General features: G+C 41.0%; 4 protein-coding genes across 5 annotated transcripts in view; all 4 read left to right on the plus strand.

The window, feature by feature from the left end:
- Positions 1-531: 531 nt before the first annotated feature.
- The window catches only part of LOC121373781 (gastrula zinc finger protein XlCGF71.1-like), a 19,386-nt gene continuing 160 nt past the window's right edge, over positions 532-19,757 (plus strand). The window contains exons 1-2 of one of the 2 annotated variants that reach the window (XM_041500539.1): positions 532-579; positions 17,141-19,757. The exon at positions 17,141-19,757 is cut by the window's right edge and continues 160 nt beyond it. In XM_041500539.1, coding sequence (XP_041356473.1) covers positions 17,420-18,040 — 621 coding nt within the window. In that variant the 5' untranslated portion in view covers positions 532-579; positions 17,141-17,419 and the 3' untranslated portion in view covers positions 18,041-19,757. Of the gene's footprint in view, positions 580-13,821; positions 13,881-17,140 lie in introns of those variants that run through there. The other variant, XM_041500538.1, reaches the window with a different exon arrangement.
- On the plus strand, positions 6,299-7,567 carry LOC121373176 (zinc finger protein 726-like). The gene has a single exon (XM_041499633.1). The coding sequence runs from the start codon at positions 6,299-6,301 to the stop codon at positions 7,565-7,567; it is 1,269 nt and encodes a 422-aa protein (XP_041355567.1).
- LOC121373177 (zinc finger protein 99-like) lies at positions 7,635-8,996 on the plus strand. The gene has a single exon (XM_041499634.1). The coding sequence runs from the start codon at positions 7,635-7,637 to the stop codon at positions 8,994-8,996; it is 1,362 nt and encodes a 453-aa protein (XP_041355568.1).
- Positions 9,064-9,693, plus strand: LOC121373178 (gastrula zinc finger protein XlCGF71.1-like). The gene has a single exon (XM_041499635.1). The coding sequence runs from the start codon at positions 9,064-9,066 to the stop codon at positions 9,691-9,693; it is 630 nt and encodes a 209-aa protein (XP_041355569.1).

Genomic DNA, 19,757 nt, shown 5'->3' on the forward strand with positions numbered 1-19,757 from the left:
AGGAGGAGGAGGAGAAGGAGCAGCAGCAGCAGTAGTAGTAGTGTGAGCAGCAGTAGCAGTGGTAGTAGTAGTGTGAGCAGCAGTAGTAGTAGGAGGAGGAGGAGAAGGAGCAGCAGCAGTAGTAGTAGTAGTGTGAGCAGCAGTAGCAGTGGTAGTAGTAGTGTGAGCAGCAGTAGTAGTGGTAGTAGTAGTAGTAGTAGTATGAGCAGCAGCAGCAGCAGTAGTAGTAGTAGTAGTAGTATGAGCAGCAGTAACAGTGGTAGTAGTAGTAGTAGTAATAGTACGTCTAGTAGGAGAAAAATATAGTTGTACTTTTGTTTTCCTTTTGTCTTTTTTTTTTTTTTATACAGCGAAATAATACGAAGAATAAAACACAACTTGTAACTAAATAACATGATTTATATATTAGCAAAATAATAGACTATATCAAACGAGGAGATATATATATATATTTTTTTTAAAACTTAATAAAATAAAAATATCCGCAGTCCGCATATCAACGCACCTTAATAGCCCGAACAGCAGGTCAGAATAGCTTACCGATCGATGCTTCCCTTCAGAATGTTGTATTGTTGTTTGGTAGGTTTATTGAATTTATTAAATAGTCTCCTATTATCTATATTTCTAAACTATTTGAATGTATTTTTGAGATTAACTTAAAGCTCTGCACAATTTGCTCTTTTCTTTTGTACCACAAACATTCGTTTTATTTTCGGTAAACGTTGTTTCTTGTAGGCCTACGCGAAATAGAACTTGGGATGGGACAATCTGAATCACACACGTCTGCATGGAGCCCAGATCATTTGTGGGTTTATATATATATATAAGTACGACAACTCATTACTTAAAACTAGAATTTATATATGCAGAATTTTTATAATATAGCCGAATGCATTATTTTGAAAGTGGTATATAAATAAATGGTTTACATAAGACATTATTTGAGAGAGAACCCCCCCCCCCCCCCCCCCCCCCAAAGCTTTCAGATTATGGTAGCCTGGCTAATGATATTCAATTTTGGGTTAGTAAGTAATTACTATCACCATGCCCAATGGCTAGTGAAAAAAGAAGAAGTTGTCAAACACTGTATTTAAGTTTATTAAAGTAAATATGAAAACCTCCTCTCCAGATCTACAGGATTTTAAGCTCTTATCTTCTTCAAAGTAGGTGACATATCTGACTATTGCTATCAGTAAAATTGTATTTACCTAAAAATAGGGCTAGTGAATTTTTAATCATGGATAGTACATTTTTAAAATCACTAATCCCATGGCTAGTGGATTTTATAAAAATTCCAGAAACCCTGAAAAACACACACACATACACACACACAAACACATACACACACACACACTAACAACAACACAAAATACAACACACACACAAACATCAAGCCCTTAAGCACTAGTGAAGGGGGTCACAATCTATAGTCGGGATGGGCACAAGCCAGACTTTTATCTTTAGTTACATAGAGTAGGAAAACCCCCATACATTTTTGTACACAAGTTTTGGTCAAAAGCTCCCACCATCTCCTCCCCCCATCCCCCGGTTCATATTACATCTGTCCGTCTTCTCTTGTTCTTGGGTCAGGATCTATAGACTTTCCCATCATTCTATAAAATGTTATTTTGGAAATAACTAAAATATACTATTTTTGTGTGAAATGTACAAATCATTCGGCTCAGAAATAAATAACTTGTAGTAAATTGCATAGCATGAAAAAGGCGTTCCCCATGGGACGGACTATAGGAAGGAAAAGAAGGACATGGTTTATTTAACAATGCACTCAACACATTTTATTTACGGTTATATGGTTTGGACATATGGCTAAGGACCACGTAGATATTGAGGGAGGAAACCTGCTGTCGACACTTCATGGGCTACTCTTTTCGATTAGCAGCAAGGGATCTTTTATATGCACCATCCCATAGACAGGATAGCACATACCATGACCTTTGATGTACCAGTCATGGTGCACTGGCTGGAGTGAGAAATAGCCCAAGGGGCCCACTGACGGGGGTTGATCCCAAACCGACCGCGCATCAAGCAAGCACTTTACCACTGGGCTACGTGTCGCGCATGTACAAATCAATCGGCTCATAAATAAATAACTTGTAGTAAATTCCATAGCGTGAAAAAGGCTTTCCCAGTGGGACGGACTGTAGTTCAGTTAATACTATAGAGCACCCACCTGAGATGCTTGGATCAAAGGATCAAATCCCATTGGTGGACCCATTCTCTGTGGGATGTGTTTCCCATTCCAACCAGTACCCCACAACTAGTATATTATATATCAAAGGTCTCGGTATGTGTTGTTCTGTAACCTGTCTGTGGGATAGTACATGTAAAAGATCCCTTGCTACTAATTAATGGTAAAATGTACCTGGTTTTCTCTGCAAATGTTTGACATCCAATAACCAATGATTAATTAATCGATCAATGTGATTTAGTGGTGTCGTTAAACAAAAGAAAACAAAACAAACCGTAACTTCTTGTTATAAATATTAATATCTTTCATTCAATGGATTTTTATTAAATTATTATAATTTTTTTTTTTAATTCTTAAACCAGAGCTGTACTGGCAGAGTATGGTTGTTATTCAGTCTGATTAAAAATAGCTTTCTGGTCTACCAGTAGAGATAACAGCACTGTGTGGACTCGCATGTCCAGGTGACATTTCATCTATAAATAACAATTTAAATATCCACCAATTACACTTCACCTTTTATAGGTTATTTGGTGAGGATACAAAATCTAAAAATATCGGGCGAGGCTATTTATGCAATAGGCGAACTTGTTGGTCTATTTCAACATTGAAAAAACAGGGGGAAAGTGCAGTAATAAGCTCTGGATTGTATACTAGTATAAACAGATTTTATGGCTATACTATCACAGGGTTTTATTTGTTTTGAAACGAATTTTATATAAAATTCTATATTGAAATTAAGTTTCCAACATACTTCGTAATTCACCCAAATCATTTCGTATACCCTCGGTATAATCCCGAATGTTTTCAAATTTTGCAATTAAGCTTTTGATTGGTCGAATGAAAGGTCAACTGGACATGAGCTCCAACGGGCTGCTGTTAGATCCACATGTAATAGTGGAGCTAATTTTAATTAGATTGTGCTGTATGATAGATTTAATTGTACATTTAATTTAATTTCAACTTATTTTCATCCTTATATCCAATTAAGGTTCAAGCACGCTGTCCTTGGCACACGCCTCAGTTATCTGTGCTGTCTGTCCAGGACAGTGGTTTAAATAGTTGTTAATTGTTAGTGGTTAGTGAGTGAGAGAGAGAGAGAGGGTGTAGTGGCCTTACACCTACCCACTGAGTCGTTAAAACGTGCTCTGAGTGAGAGCCGGTACCGGGCTATGAACCCAGTACCAACAAGCTTTATGTCCGATGGCTTAACCATGACACCGCCGAGGCCAGTTTTACTTCTACAATTAATAACCGAAGAGGACTACATGTTTCATCACCATCCTTCTGTCTGTCTTTCTGTCTGTCCGTCTGTCCATCTTACTGTCTGTCCGTCTGTCTCACATACAGTTTTCCGGACTTCTTTTTTACAATGCCTCAAGATATTGAACTGGAATTTTGTATAAAGCTTTATCATGTAGTTTTACAGATAAAGTTTGACTTTGATGGTGATTTAAAATTTTTTGCAGAGTTATGACCCTTGAACTTAGGAGATACAAAAATGTGTTTACCGACTTTTGTTTTGCGCAATACCTCCAGATATTAAGCTGAAAATGTGTGTATAGCTTTATTGTGTACTGTTACAAAATAGTTTGTTTTGTTTAACGACACCACTAGAGCACATTGATTTATTAATCATCGGCTGTTGGATGTCAAACATATGGTCATTTTTGACAGTCATAGAGGAAACCTGCTACATTTTTCCATTAGTAGCAAGGGATCTTTTATATGCACCATCCCTCAGACAGGATAGCACATGCCACGGCCTTTAATTTACCAGTCGTGGTGCACTGGCAGTGAAGAGAAATAGCCTATTGGGCCCATCGACAGGGATCGATCTCAAACCGACCGCGCCTCAAGCGAGCGCTTTACCACTTGGCTACGTCCCGCCCCTCAGATCTAGTTCAAGTTCCATGGGTGATTTATCCATTTTGTTTTAACAAAATTGTGACCTTTGAACTTAGGAAATAAGAAAATGTGTTGGGCGGCCTGGTAAGGGACATGTAAAGCTTTAGCAGTACCCTCAGAATGTGTTGCTTTAGCAGTACCCTGAGAATGTATTGCTTTAGCAGTACCCTCAGAATGCTTGTTTTAGCAGTACCCTCAGAATGTGTTGCTTTAGCAGTACCCTCAGAATGTGTTGCTTTAGCAGTACCCTCAGAATGTGTTGCTTTAGCAGTACCCTCAGAATGTATTGCTTTAGCAGTACCCTCAGAATGTATTGTTTTAGCAGGACCCTCATAATGTATTGTTTTAGCAGGACCCTCAGAATGCTTGTTTTAGCAGGACCCTCAGAATGTATTGCTTTAGCAGTACCCTCAGAATGTATTGTTTTAGCAGGACCCTCAGAATGTGTTGTTTTAGCAGGACCCTCAGAATGCGTGTTTTAGCAGGACCCTCAGAATGTATTGTTTTAGCAGGACCCTCAGAATGCTTGTTTTAGCAGGACCCTCAGAATGCTTGTTTTAGCAGGACCCTCAGAATGTATTGCTTTAGCAGGACCCTCAGAATGTATTGTTTTAGCAGGACCCTCAGAATGTATTGTTTTAACAGGACCCTCAGAATGCTTGTTTTAGCAGGACCCTCAGAATGCTTGTTTTAGCAGGACCCTCAGAATGTATTGCTTTAGCAGTACCCTCAGAATGTGTTGTTTTAGCAGGACCCTCAGAATGCTTGTTTTAGCAGGACCCTCAGAATGCTTGTTTTAGCAGGACCCTCAGAATGTATTGCTTTAGCAGTACCCTCAGAATGTGTTGTTTTAGCAGGACCCTCAGAATGCTTGTTTTAGCAGTACCCTCAGAATGCTTGTTTTAGCAGTACCCTCAGAATGCTTGTTTTAGCAGTACCCTCGGAATGCTTGTTTTAGCAGTACCCTCAGAATGCTTGTTTTAGCAGTACCACCAGAATGCTTGTTTTAACCACCATTTTGCCAACCACTAGAATCATCCACTATTTTGACAAATGTCCATTCGACTGTGCATTGGGCAGATATATGGCCCTGACTATGTATTACTTGGCGGGGGGGGGGGGGGGGCATGCAGGATTTAGCTCAGTCGGTTGAGCACTCGGCTGAGGTGTATGTGTCGCAAGATAGAATCACCTTAGTGGATCCATTCAACTGACTGGGTGGGTTTTTTTCTTTTCCAACCAGTGCACCACAACTTGTAAAAGTGGTATGTGCTGTCCTGTCTGTGGGGAAAGTGCATGTAAAAGATCCCTTGCTGCTAATGGAAAAATGTAGCAGGTTTTCTCTGACGACAATGAGTTATAACTACGAAATGTTTGACATCCAATAGCCAATAATTAATAAATCAATGTGTTCTAGTGGTGTCGTTAAACTAGACCTTTTTTCACATTTGTCCCTGGTTGGGTTTCTGGCTATCCTGAGGCGGAGCCCAGGACAGACATGCTCGAAACCTCTGTGGTATATGAGCATGATCAAAAAGTCTCTCACACACACTTTTAAATCTAATCATTTACTGTTCCATTTCAGACATTCTCTACCTACTGCAACTTTGGAGATATATCTGAGAGTATCCATAGTGGATTTAGAGAAGCCCGTAAGGAATAAACACACTAATTATATGGTTGAAAATCTTCACTGATTACCGGTATATCTTCTGTGTGGCAAGTAATATATCGTCTAGTGATGACAGGTGGGTTGCAAACTTTGACAGAATATATCTTCTGTGTGACAAGTAATATATCGTCTAGTGATAACAGATGGGTTGAAAACTTTGACTAGCAATATATCGTCCAGTGGTGATGGATATGATGAAAACTTTGACTAGCAATATGTCGTCCAGTAGTGATGGATATGTTGAAAACTTTGACTAGCAATATGTCGTCCAGTGGTGATGGATATGTTGAAAACTTTGACTAGCAATATGTCGTCCAGTGGTGATGGATATGTTGAAAACTTTGACTAGCAATATGTCGTCCAGTGGTGATGGATATGTTGAAAACTTTGACAGAATATATCTTCTGTGTGACAAGTAATATATCGTCTAGTGATAACAGATGGGTTGAAAACTTTGACTAGCAATATATCGTCCAGTGGTGATGGATATGTTGAAAACTTTGACTAGCAATATGTCATCCAGTGGTGATGGATATGTTGAAAACTGTGACCGAGTATCGTCTGTCAAAAGCATGTCGTCCAGTAATGACAGATATGTTGAAAGTGAGTCATCATCAACGTGTTATGGAAGTAACTCTGATCTGAGACCACATACAAGTACTATGCAGACCCATTCTGAAGCCAAACCTTTCAGATGTGGGATGTGCTTAAAGTGTTTCTCATACAAGAGTCACATTATTCAGCATATGAGGATCCACTCGGGTGAAAAACCAGTTCAGTGTCCAGTGTGCCAGAAATGTTTTTCTGCGAATCAAAACTTGAAACTGCATATGCTAGTTCACACGGGTGTTAAGAATTTCGTATGCGAGGTGTGTGCCGAGAGCTTTTCAGATCGTTCCGGACTCAAACGACATATGTTCATTCACACCGGCGTTAAGAGTTACAAATGTGAAGTGTGTGCCAAACGTTTTTCAGACCGTTTCAGTTTCAGACGACATTCGTTGATTCACACAGGTGTTAAAAGTTTCAAATGTGAAGAGTGTGCCAAAAGTTTTACGTTTCGTTCCAATCTCAAACAAAACATGTTGATTCACTCTTGCGTTAAGCGACTGACTTGTGGCGTGTGTGCGAAGAGTTTCACAGAGCAGTCCAGCCTCAGACGACACATGTTGCTACACACTGGTGTTAAACCGTTGAAATGCGAGCTGTGTGCAGACCATTTCGCCCACCATTCCGCGTTGAAACAGTATATGTTGAGTCATAATGGTGTCAGCGGTGTTCAGTCTTTTAAATGTGAGGTGTGTGCAAAACATTTCGCTTTCAGTTCCATGTTGAAAAGCCATATGTTGAGTTACACTGGTCATAAGAACCTCAAGTGCGAGTTATGTCCAAAGTTTTTCGCTCGCAATTCCAACTTGAAACAGCATATGTTAGTTCACTCTGCTGTTAAACCGTTTAAATGTGACACGTGTTCAAAATGCTTCCTTAGGAGCGCCTTCCTGGACGATCATATGTTGGTTCACACTGGTGTTAAAAACTTCAAATGTGAAGTTTGTGCAAAATGTTTCTCTCGGAACTCGGACATACGTAATCATATGCAAACTCACACTGGTGTTAAACCATTCAAATGTGACACGTGTGCCAAATGTTTTTCACGGACCTCGCAGTTGAGACTGCACATCCTGAATCACAGCGGTACTAAGGATTTCAAATGTGAGGTGTGTGCAAAAATGTTTCTCACTGAAATCCAACCTGAAGGGTCACATGGTGGTCCACGCTGACCTGAAGCCTCTGAAGTGTGAGATCTGTGAACGATGTTTCTCACTGAAATCCAACCTGAAGGGCCACATGGTGGTCCACGCTGACCTGAAGCCTCTGAAGTGTGAGATCTGTGAACGATGTTTCTCGCTGAAATCCAACCTGAAGGGCCACATGGTGGTCCACGCTGACCTGAAGCCTCTGAAGTGTGAGATCTGTGAACGATGTTTCTCACTGAAATCCAACCTTAAGGGCCACATGGTGGTCCACGCTGACCTGAAGCCTCTGAAGTGTGAGATCTGTGAACGATGTTTCTCACTGAAATCCAACCTGAAGGGCCACATGGTGGTCCACGCTGACCTGAAGCCTCTGAAGTGTGAGATCTGTGAACGATGTTTCTCACTGAAATCCAACCTGAAGGGCCACATGGTGGTCCACGCTGACCCGAAGCCTCTGAAGTGTGAGATCTGTGAACGATGTTTCTCACTGAAATCCAACCTGAAGGGCCACGTGGTGGTCCACGCTGACCCGAAGCCTCTGAAGTGTGAGATCTGTGAACGATGTTTCTCACTGAAATCCAACCTGAAGGGCCACGTGGTGGTCCACGCTGACCCGAAGCCTCTGAAGTGTGAGATCTGTGAACGATGTTTCTCACTGAAATCCAACCTGAAGGGTCACGTGGTGGTCCACGCTGACCCGAAGCCTCTGAAGTGTGAGATCTGTGAACGATGTTTCTCACTGAAATCCAACCTGAAGGGCCACATGGTGGTCCACGCTGACCTGAAGCCTCTGAGGTGTGAGATCTGTGAACGATGTTTCTCACTGAAATCCAACCTGAAGGGTCACATGGTGGTCCACGCTGACCTGAAGCCTCTGAAGTGTGAGATCTGTGAACGATGTTTCTCACTGAAATCCAACCTGAAGGGTCACATGGTGGTCCACGCTGACCTGAAGCCTCTGAAGTGTGAGATCTGTGAACGATGTTTCTCACTGAAATCCAACCTGAAGGGCCACATGGTGGTCCACGCTGACCCGAAGCCTCTCAAGTGTGAGATCTGTGAACGATGTTTCTCACTGAAATCCAACCTGAAGGGCCACATGGTGGTCCACGCTGACCCGAAGCCTCTGAAGTGTGAGATCTGTGAACGATGTTTCTCACTGAAATCCAACCTGAAGGGCCACGTGGTGGTCCACGCTGACCCGAAGCCTCTGAAGTGTGAGATCTGTGAACGATGTTTCTCACTGAAATCCAACCTGAAGGGCCACGTGGTGGTCCACGCTGACCCGAAGCCTCTGAAGTGTGAGATCTGTGAACGATGTTTCTCACTTAGATCCAACCTGAAGGGTCAGGTGGTGGTCCACGCTGACCTGAAGCCTCTGAAGTGTGAGATCTGTGAACGATGTTTCTCACTGAAATCCAACCATGAAGGGCCACATGGTGGTCCACGCTGACCTGAAGCCTCTGAAGTGTGAGATCTGTGAACGATGTTTCTCACTGAAATCCAACCTGAAGGGCCACATGGTGGTCCACGCTGACCTGAAGCCTCTGAAGTGTGAGATCTGTGAACGATGTTTCTCATTGAAATCCAACCTGAAGGGCCACATGGTGGTCCACGCTGATCTGAAGCCTCTGAAGTGTGAGATCTGTGAACGATGTTTCTCACTGAAATCCAACCTGAAGGGCCACATGGTGGTCCACGCTGACCTGAAGCCTCTGAAGTGTGAGATCTGTGAACGATGTTTCTCACTGAAATCCAACCTGAAGGGCCACATGGTGGTCCACGCTGACCTGAAGCCTCTGAAGTGTGAGATCTGTGAACGATGTTTCTCGCTGAAATCCAACCTGAAGGGCCACATGGTGGTCCACGCTGATCTGAAGCCTCTGAAGTGTGAGATCTGTGAACGATGTTTCTCGCGTAACAACAACTTGAAACAACACATGCTGGTCCACTCTGGCGTTAAACCGTTCGAGTGTGACACGTGCACGAGACGTTTCTCTCAACGTCATGACCTGAAACGTCACCAGCGGATTCATACTCGTGAGAAACCTTTCAAATGTGAAGTGTGCACAAAATGTTTTACAAGCAAAGCCAGATTAAAGTGCCACATGTCTGTTCATACAACTGACAATGATATATGCAGATCTTGATTCATACCTTTCAAATGTGAAATGTGCACAGAATGTTTTACAAGCAAAGCCAGCTTAAAGCGCCACATGTCTGTTCATACAACTGACAATGATATATGTACATCTTGATTCATACCTTTCAAATGTGAAGTGTGCACAGAATGTTTTACAAGCAAAGCCAGATTAAAGCGCCACATGTCTGTTCATACAACTGACAATGATATATGTAGATCTTGATTCATACCTTTCAAATGTGAAGTGTGCACGGAATGTTTTAGAAGCAAAGCCAGCTTAAAGCGTCACATGTCTCTTCATACAATTGACAATGACCTATGTAGATCTTGATTCATACTCATGGGAAACGTTTCAGATGTGAATGCCGTGGAACCAATTTCTAATATAGTCCATAGCAAAAAAGTGGGCAATTGCAGGGTTTGCAAGCAAAGCCAGCTTAAAGCGTCACATGTCTATTCATACACCTGACAATGATCTATGTAGATTAGAGATAGTGTAATGGGGCATAGATAAAACATTTCCCAGTAAGTACCATATGTCAGGTGTCATTATTCTCAGCTGTACTATTTGTGGATTCGTAAATTTGTACATCATCTTAGTAAACACCTTTGAGACGCAACAGCCTTTACCATAGTTTGACACCCAATAGCCGATGCATTTTTCGTGCTGGAGTGTCGTTAAACATTCATTCATTCATTCGTTCATTCATTGAGATGTGACAGAATACCTTTTTTTTTTTTTTTTTGGTTTAAACAATATTACATTGCCTATATTAAATCATCTCCCTACATCTAGGAAATAATGCATGAACTGGGATGTTTCCAAAGGATATTTTTACTTACCGTAGCACCGGAAGCACACAATTGACAGTTTAGACAATAAACACGGTATAGATGGTTCCGCGGACTGCGTTTGTGGAGGAATCGGTTAAAACAACACCTAGTTTGGTGATCCAACAACTTTGTCTGGGGCGGGACGTAGATCAGTGGTGCATCCCGTCGGTGGGCCCATTGGGTTATTTCTCGTTCCAGATAGTGCTCCACAACTGGTGTAACAAAGGTAGTGGTATATGGGCACGTTAAACTAATTATCTATCTATCTATCTCATTCCAGCCAGTGCACCACGACTGGTATATCAAAGGATGTGGTATGTACTACCCTGTCTGTGGGATGGCGCATATAAAATATCCCTTGCTGCTAATAGTCGGCCATGAAGTGTTGACAGCGGGTTTTCTCTCTCAATATTTGTGTGGTCCGTATAACCGTAATTAAAATGTGTTGAGTGCGTCGTTAAATAAAACATTTCCTTCTTTCGAACAACGATGAGTCCATGGATTGTTAACTGGGGGTTATTAATAACAATGATTCAATCAATTATGGGTTGGTAGTTAATATCACCGTTGTGTAGTGTCGTGTACTGCAGTGTTGGTTCATACTGGCAATACAGTGATCTAAATGCGTGACGGATCATAATCTTTTATCTTGTCAAAAATAAATTAATAAATTCGTGTTTGTTTTACTTTTTTTATTAGTTATAAACTACTACTACTACTACTACTACTATTATTATTACTATTATTATTATTTTAAACAAAAAATTTTCGCAGTAGAATATCAGTGGGGGTGGGTGGTGGGGGGGGGGGGGGGGGGGGGTAAATATAATAGGCCAACCAACCAATCTATCAAAACAGTTAATCAACCATTGGCATGTGCTTACATTCACTAAAGGCATATGTGTACGCGCTTTCATTGTTGGGTGTGTGTTGAGGGGAGTGGGAGGTCATGTGTATACGGCTCTTCTTTTTCTTCTTCTTCTTCTTTTTTGTGAGGTGGGAGTGAGGGGTGTGGAGCGAATTAAATGAAAATGCCCGAATCTGGAAAATAAATTTTATTTACATTGGCATTTCTGCTAAACAGCTACATGTGCATATGGTTTCAAACCAACAACTACGCATTATTACACGGATTACTAATAAAAAAATTGCGGGTAAGATGATGGAAATGCATGGTAAAAAGGTCTCAGATTAGCACATTTTGTCCGAATACCTCTTATTTTTTTGCCTGAATTAGAGGATTTGCCCCACCCCCACCCCGCGTCTCGTACTCAAGCACGTGTTTCTTGTGCATGTTCTCCGAATTTCTAGGATCGTAGGAAAAATATCGAGCTGAATGGGCGGGCGGGGGAGACGCAATCTCTAGTTAGAGGGGACCCATTCTCTATTGGGGGGGGGGGGGGGGGGGCATTTACCATTTATGTATATAATTATTTAAGTTGGGGGGGGGGGGGGGGGGTGGGCTGATCGACGGATATGTCGAAGACCAGTCAACCAGCAAATTCTCTGCTGAATTGCCATCCAATGCTGTTATACCACTTTTGATTGACTGAAAGGATGTATGTTTGCTAAAAACAAAAGTAGAGCATGATTATGTACGAAATTTCGTGATTTATTTTACTAATTCACATCTGATCTATAAGACGTGGTCATAGAAATATATATAGAGAGAGAGAGAGAGAGACAGACACACAGACAGAGACAGAGACGAGAGAGACTGACTAACACTATATATTAATAGTGTCACTAACTCAAGTTTGAAAACACTGTGGGTTTGCCTTGATTCCAGTGAAATATCTTCGATGTTTGAAAACGTAATGTTATCACAGTCGAAGCGGTACGTAGGCCACTGATAAAGTGTCATGTTGTCACAGTCGAAGCGGTACGTAGGCCACTGATAAAGCGTCATGTTGTCACAGTCGAAGCGGTACGTAGGCCAGTGATAAAGCGTCATGTTATCACAGTCGAAGCGGTACGTAGGCCAGTGGTAGCCGAAGCGGCGTAGGCCAGTGATGTCATGTTGTCACAGTCGAAGCGGTACGTAGGCCAGTGATAAAACGTCATGTTGTCACAGTCGAAGCGGTACGTAGGCCAGTGATAAAACGTCATGCTGTCACAGTCGAAGCGGTACGTAGGCCAGTGATAAAACGTCATGCTGTCACAGTCGAAGCGGTACGTAGGCCAGTGATAAAACGTTATGTTGTCACAGTCGAAGCCGTACGTAGGCCAGTGATAAAACGCTCACCTGAAGCCCTGTCCGTCTAGAATCGATCCCCGTCGATGGACTATTGAATTATTTCTCTTTTTATTACATACCTGTTCAATCTTACAATACTAATACAAACATCAAATCCGTGCAATAAAATAATCTGTATTAGCACATGTGCAATCCGGACCGGAACTTTTATACGGGGAATTCCCTTTTTGTTTTTACTGCAGTTAGCGCCTGACGTCATATATGATTTACAAATGACGTCACATCGTATTTGAAACATTACATCCATGAAAGGAGTTTTGATCATAGATTTAACAAATTGTTGTTATGACGTTAATTACATCCGTTTTTGTAAAATTGCGCAAGTTTTGATCACGAGACCGCTTTAACAAGTTCTGTATGTGTATGCACCACGACTTATATTATAGGAACCGGTATGTGCTAAAACATAAAGGAAGGTATATAAAAAGACCGAACTGGTCATGGAACGTTTTTTCTCGCTTTCTCTTTAAGACTCGAGTTTATTTTGCATTCAGTCACCTATATTACGAAACCGCGTATGTTTAATTCTGTATATGTAGTGCACCACGATTTATATTATATTATAGGATGTGGTATGTGTTGTTGTTGTTGTAAAGCGCGGTCCGCATATAAACCTAGTTAGTGAACACCAAGTGGTAATAGATTTCTCGTGTTTTTTCTCGGGTTTCCTCTGTAAGACTACAGAATTACTGTCGAAATTTTGATATTTGCAGTCACCTATGATTAATAAATCAACATGCTTTAGTGGGGTGCTTTCTTCTTTTATCTTTTTGGTTTTATATCCGGAAGTTTCACCGCGCAATTGTTGTTGTTGTTGTTGTGAAGCGCGGTCCGCATATTATTCGTACCGTTTGACTAGTGACGAACACCAAGTCGGAATAGATTTCTGTGTGTCTGTTTCGTCTGGAAGTTTGTTGTCCGGCCCAGGCTTAAGTAGTTTTTGTGTAAAATGGGTGTACAGCAGGGTGTCTTCTGCTGGGAGAAAGAGCTGGACATAGGGGTTGTCCTTTTCAGGGTATGTGTCCCCCATGCAGGCATTTGTACATTACAATCCTTGATCTATATTGTATAGTGAGACTGATATAGAGTACATCATGATTTGTGTGAGTTGCCTATTTTTGACCGGAAAAGAATTTCGTATTTTGTCACGTGATATTCGGAGTAGAACTCTGGATCGGACCGATCATTGTAAAACAAGATACTTGCCTGCATCGCATAAAATTCTTTTTTTTTTTTCTTTTTAACGATGAGGAAAACGGTGGTGCCTAAATATAAATATTGATACACATTTCGTAGCCCGAGTACTCGGACTGTAAGAGAGCTAGACAGACATATTGGACGGTTATTAGCCTGTTATAACCATCCAAATGTCCGTCTAGCTCTCTTACAGTCAGAGTACTCGGGCTACACATTACGATGAATAGGGCAAATATACTTTCTTTTTTTTTCATTGGGATGTCCTTTTCCCGTTAGTCCCTCCACCACTAAGTATTTTCTGGATCCGCCCCTCACGGGGAACATTTAAGGGTAGAGGTCGAGCCTCTCAGTATCTTAATGTATAAAACAAAATATGTTTCAACCATGTATTACAGTTTCCTTTGCTTTGTCTTTTGAGCTGTCCACACCATTTCCTATGTCTTTTGAGCTGTCCACACCATTTCCTATGTCTATTGAGCTGTCCACACCATTTCCTATGTCTGTTGAGCTGTCCACACCATTTCCTATGTCTGTTGAGCTGTCCACACCATTTCCTACCTATCTTAACTTCCTCCTCTGGGGCAGTCTCTCTGTATTCCATTGCGGTGTGGGCAGGACGTAGCCCAGTGGTAAAGCTGTCGGTCTAGGATCGATCCCCGTCTCAATATCTGTGTGGCCCTTAACCATGTCTGACGCCATATAAACTTAAATAAAATGTGTTGAGTGCGTCGTTAAATGAAACATTTCCTTCCTTGTTTCTGCCAGAATGAAATTACTGGGTATGGCGCTATGGAATTGTACTCAACCACATTGAACAGGTGGGTGCTCCCCATGAAATAAAATTAAAGAAAGAAAGAAATATTTTATTTAACGACGCACTCAACACATTTTATCTACGGTTATATGGCGTCAAACATATGGTTACGGACCACACAGATTTTGAGAGGAAACCCGCTGTCGCCACTACATGGGCTACTCTTTCCGATTAGCAGCAATTAAGGGATCTTTTATTTGCACTTCCCACAGGCAGGATGGCACAAACCATGGCCTTTGTTGAACCGGTCGGTGCAAGTGGTTTACACCTACCCATTGAGCCTTGCGGAGCACTCACTCAGGGTTTGGAGTCGGTATCTGGATTAAAATTCCCATGCCTCGACTGGGATCCGAACCCAGTACCTACCAGCCTGTAGACCGATGACCTATCCACGACGCCACCAAGGCCGGTATGAAAGAAAATGGGTTTAGTTTAGTGTTAGGGTTACGAAAATCATACAGTAATGATAAGAGTAATTAATTTTGTCAAAAAGGTGAACTTACAAAAAATAAAACATGCAAAAACATTTGGGTATGGCGCCATTCCCGTTTTCCTCTCTAGCAGAAACCCTGCATTGCACCCACATTGCATCCTTGTCCTCTACCGCTAATAAAGCTGGCCTGACCCACGGCACTAACAAACGACCACAGGTAGTAGAGAAGCATAGTAGGTGCTTACAATACCTTTTAACAAGGAAGGACATGTTTTAGTTAACTACGCACTCAACACATTTTATTTACGGTTATATGTCGTCGGACATATGGTTAACGATATTGAGGAAGAAAACCGCTGTCGCCACTTCATGGGCTACTCTTTTCGATTAGCAGCAAGGGATCTTTTTATATGCACTATCCCATAGAATATGACATACCACGGCCTTCGATGTACCAGTCGTTGTGCACTGGCTTGAGCGAGAAATGCATTTGGACAATGCCAGAAGTAACTACCTTTGTTTGCCTTGATTCACGTGAGAGATCTTCAATATATGAAATGTCAGTAAACGTCCTTAGGTGTACACGGAGAATGAATTAAACTTACTAAAGGATGAAATAATAGAAATGAGAATAAATAAGAAAATCGATCTCTTCATGAACCCCCCCCCCCCCCCCCCCCCAAGCAAAAACAAAACCAAAACAAACAAAAAAAACCGAAAAACAAAACCGAGCAAGACGATGGACATATTGTCGACCTTTTCAAATAAATGGTAGCAGATACAATTTCACTATAATTTTGGTGTCGCATTTGTTTTACTTACACCGGCCTCGGTGGCGTCGTGTTTAGGCCATCGGTATACAGGCTGGTAGACACTGGGTTCGGATCCCAGTCGAGGCATGACATTTTTAATCCAGATACCGACTCCAAAGCCTGAGTGAGTGCTCCGCAAGGCTCAGTGGGTAGGTGTAAACATTTGCACCGACCAGTGATCCATAACTGGTTCGACAAAGGCCATGGTTTGTGCTATCCTGCCTGTGGGAAGTGCAAATAAAAGATCCCTTGCTGCTAATCGGAAAAAGTAGCCCATGTCGTGGCGACAGCGGGTTTCCTCTCTAAATCTGTGTGATCCTTAACCATATGTCTGACGCCATATAACCGTAAATAAAATGTGTTGAGTGCGTCGTTAAATAAAATATTTCTTTCTTTCTTTAATTTTGTTTCATGGGGAGCACCCACCCCCTGTTCAATGTGGTTGAGTTCAATTCCATAGCGCCATACCCAGTAATTTCTTTGTTTGAATGTGTTGCTATATTAAAATATTTGACTTGTGGGCCTAGATTTTTCACAGAATGTGGCAAATATCTATGGTAGTAATGAGTGTTAAAATAAAAAATTATTGTCCCCAAATTTGTTTTTAGACAATTCGATTTTCAGTAGAGTTATCTTTTGGAGGAGTTGGTGTGGGTGGGCGAATGGGTGTGTGGGGTGTGAATCACTTAGCTTTTGGCGTCTCACTTTTGTTTACTTATAATTTTGAATCTGTTCCTATTTTAACAATATTTGACTTATGGGACAAAACGTTTCACAGAAGGTGGCAAATATCCATATAGTAATGAATGTAAAATATCGTATTCGTCAATCCACATGGAAATATTCGTATTCGTATATTCATTAGGGTTACCGTGTTATGGGAGCAATCTGCTATATATATATATATATATATATATATATATATATATATATATATATCAGCAGACTGCCCCAAAGCACGATATATATCAGCCTCATGTCGTTCAAGTTATTTTCTCGTATTCTTAAAACATATCTACTGGCTTAGTACAATTATTCAAAAGAATGTCAGATTTATTGCAGTGCTCTTTTGTTTTTTTATTTAATAATTTACTGGTTCCATTTCAGTCTTTCTCTTTGTTCTGCGGCTTTGGTGATACATCATGGACTAATCCAAGCCGGTTCTACTGACTCGTACAATAAACAACACTCGTGATACAAACAATGTATGCGTCAAAGTTGAGGACTGCTCAACACGTATTGGAAGTAAACGTGATCTGAATACGAATATCTGGATACACTGTGACGATCTCTGAAAAGAAATATGTTGTCCAGTAACGATAAATGTGTTTAATGAAGATCTCTGAAAAGAAGAAAATTTTCCAGTGACAATCTCTGAAAAGACATATGTTGTCCAGTGACGATATATGTGTCAAAGTTGAGGACTCGTCAACACGTAAACGTGGAAGGAAACCCGGTCTGAAAACGAATATCTGGATACACTCCGAAGAAAGACCATACAAATGCGGGATGTGCTCGAAGTGTTTCCCTGTCAAGTATAGCGTCAAGAAACACACGATGATCCACATTAGGGAGAGACCATTTCAGCGCGGGGTGTGCAGGAAACGCTTTCGTCTGAAGCAACATCTGAAAGGCCACATGGTTGCCCACTCTGGGGTCAGGAACCTACAGTGTGAGGTGTGTGCCAAATGCTTCTCTCGCAGTTCCAGTCTTCGCTTGCACATATTCACTCACGGTGCTAAGAAGTTCAAATGTGAAGTGTGTTCAAAAGGCTTCTCGCAGCGCGGTCACTTGACCCGACATATGTTGGTTCACGATGGACTACGGTTTACGCCTTTTGAATGCAAAGTGTGTGCAAAGTGTTTCACTCATCGTCACACCTTGACGCGACATAAGTTGATTCACACTGGCGTTAGGGCTTTTAAGTGTGAAGTATGTGCAAAATGTTTCTATAGGAATTTCCATTTGAAGCAGCATATGTTGACTCACAGTGGTGCTAAGCCTTAAATGTGCGGCGTGTTCAAAAGGTTTCCAACAGCCAGCGAATTTGAGACGACATATGTCGGTACACTCTGGGTTAAATGTTAAATCGTTAAATGTGATGTATGTGCAGATGTTTTCGTAAAGAGAAAAGACTTGAAGAGGCATATGTCAATTCATACTGTCAGTTAAGTCTTTCAAATGTGTTGTATACACAACTTTGCATAAAGAGAAAAGACTTGAAGAATCATATGTCAATTCATACTGGCAGTTAAGTCATTCAAATGTGATGTATGTGCAGATGGTTTCGTAAAGAGAAAAGACTTGAAGAGGCATATGTCATTTCACTCTGGAAGTTAAGTCTTTCAAATGTGTTGTATGTGCAGATGTTTTTGTGAAGAGAAAAGACTTGAAGAAGCATATGTTAATTCATTCTGGAAGTTAAGTCTTTCAAATGTGTTGTATGTGCAGATGTTTTTGTAAAGAAAAAAGACTTGAAGATGCATATGACAATTCACTCTGAAAGTTAAGTCTTTCAAATGTGTTGTATGTGCAGATGTTTTTGTAAAGAGAAAAGACTTGAAGAGGCATATGTCAATTCACACTGGTAGTTAAGTCTTTCAAATGTGATGTATATGCAGATGTTTTTGTAAAGAGAAACTACTTGAAGAGGCATATGTCAATTCACACTGGAAGTTAAGTCTTTCAAATGTGATGAATACACAACTTTCCATAAACAGGGAACATTTTGTTTTCATTTTTTTTATTAACAACAGTATGTAATCGATATGAAAATTGATACAGTATGATAAAATAAATATGAACGGACAATTATTAAATAACTTTTCTGTCATTTATGTATTGCAATTTTATTTAGTAGCCACAAAGAACAAAATTAATAAATTCAGATACATTCATATTTTATGTACACAAGGTGGTAAGTCATAATATGTATTATCTTGTTTGTTCCCATTAATAAAAAAATAAACTTGCTTATGGTTATCTGAACAGCTGTAAAAGGTGGTTCTAAACGGAAGGAAATGTTTCATTTAACAACGCATGCAACACATTTTATTTACGGTTATATGGCGTCGCACATATGGTTAAGGACCACACGTATATTGAGAGAGGAAACCCGCTGTCGCTACTTCATGGGCTACTCTTTTTCATTAGCAGCAAGGGATCTTTTATATGCACCATCCCACAAACGGTAGTAAATACTACAGCCTTTTTGATGTACCAGTCGTGGTTCACTGGCTGGAACAAGAAATAGCTCAATGGGTCCACTGACGGGGATCGATCCCAAACCGACCGCGCATCAAGCGAGCGCTTTACCATTGGGCTACGTCCCGCCCCGGTTCTTATCGGAGAAGAACTTGGCAAGAACAAAAAGATGCCGGTCAAAACTTAGAAAATGGGACTTTGGCAGTACATGGATATCTATTCCCAGATATATTTCACATGTTCTTGGTTATTGAGGAAGACCTTCAAAATTTAATAATGTAAAAAAATATGGATGGCGAAATTACACGATGCTTTTTTGAATTGTGTCATGATATCTCAATCTTGCATAGCGATTCGCGACGCGATACTGCATAAAATTCTCGCTGAGAAAGAGAAAATACTTGAAGAAACATATATCAATTCACTTTCACTGTTACGTGTTTCAAATGATGTATATTAAGCGCTCGCTCGATGCGCGGTCGGTCTGGGATCTACCTCCGTGAAGTAATTGGTCAAACAT

Source organism: Gigantopelta aegis, chromosome 5 (assembly GCF_016097555.1).
Source record: "Gigantopelta aegis isolate Gae_Host chromosome 5, Gae_host_genome, whole genome shotgun sequence".
NCBI classification, from domain to species: domain Eukaryota; kingdom Metazoa; phylum Mollusca; class Gastropoda; order Neomphalida; family Peltospiridae; genus Gigantopelta; species Gigantopelta aegis.

Excerpts from the sequence above, each read along its gene's own strand:
- LOC121373178 (XM_041499635.1), top strand. The coding sequence starts at position 9,064 with ATGGTGGTCCACGCTGACCTGAAGCCTCTGAAGTGTGAGATCTGTGAA.
- LOC121373176 (XM_041499633.1), top strand. The coding sequence starts at position 6,299 with ATGTCATCCAGTGGTGATGGATATGTTGAAAACTGTGACCGAGTATCG.
- LOC121373177 (XM_041499634.1), top strand. The coding sequence starts at position 7,635 with ATGGTGGTCCACGCTGACCTGAAGCCTCTGAAGTGTGAGATCTGTGAA.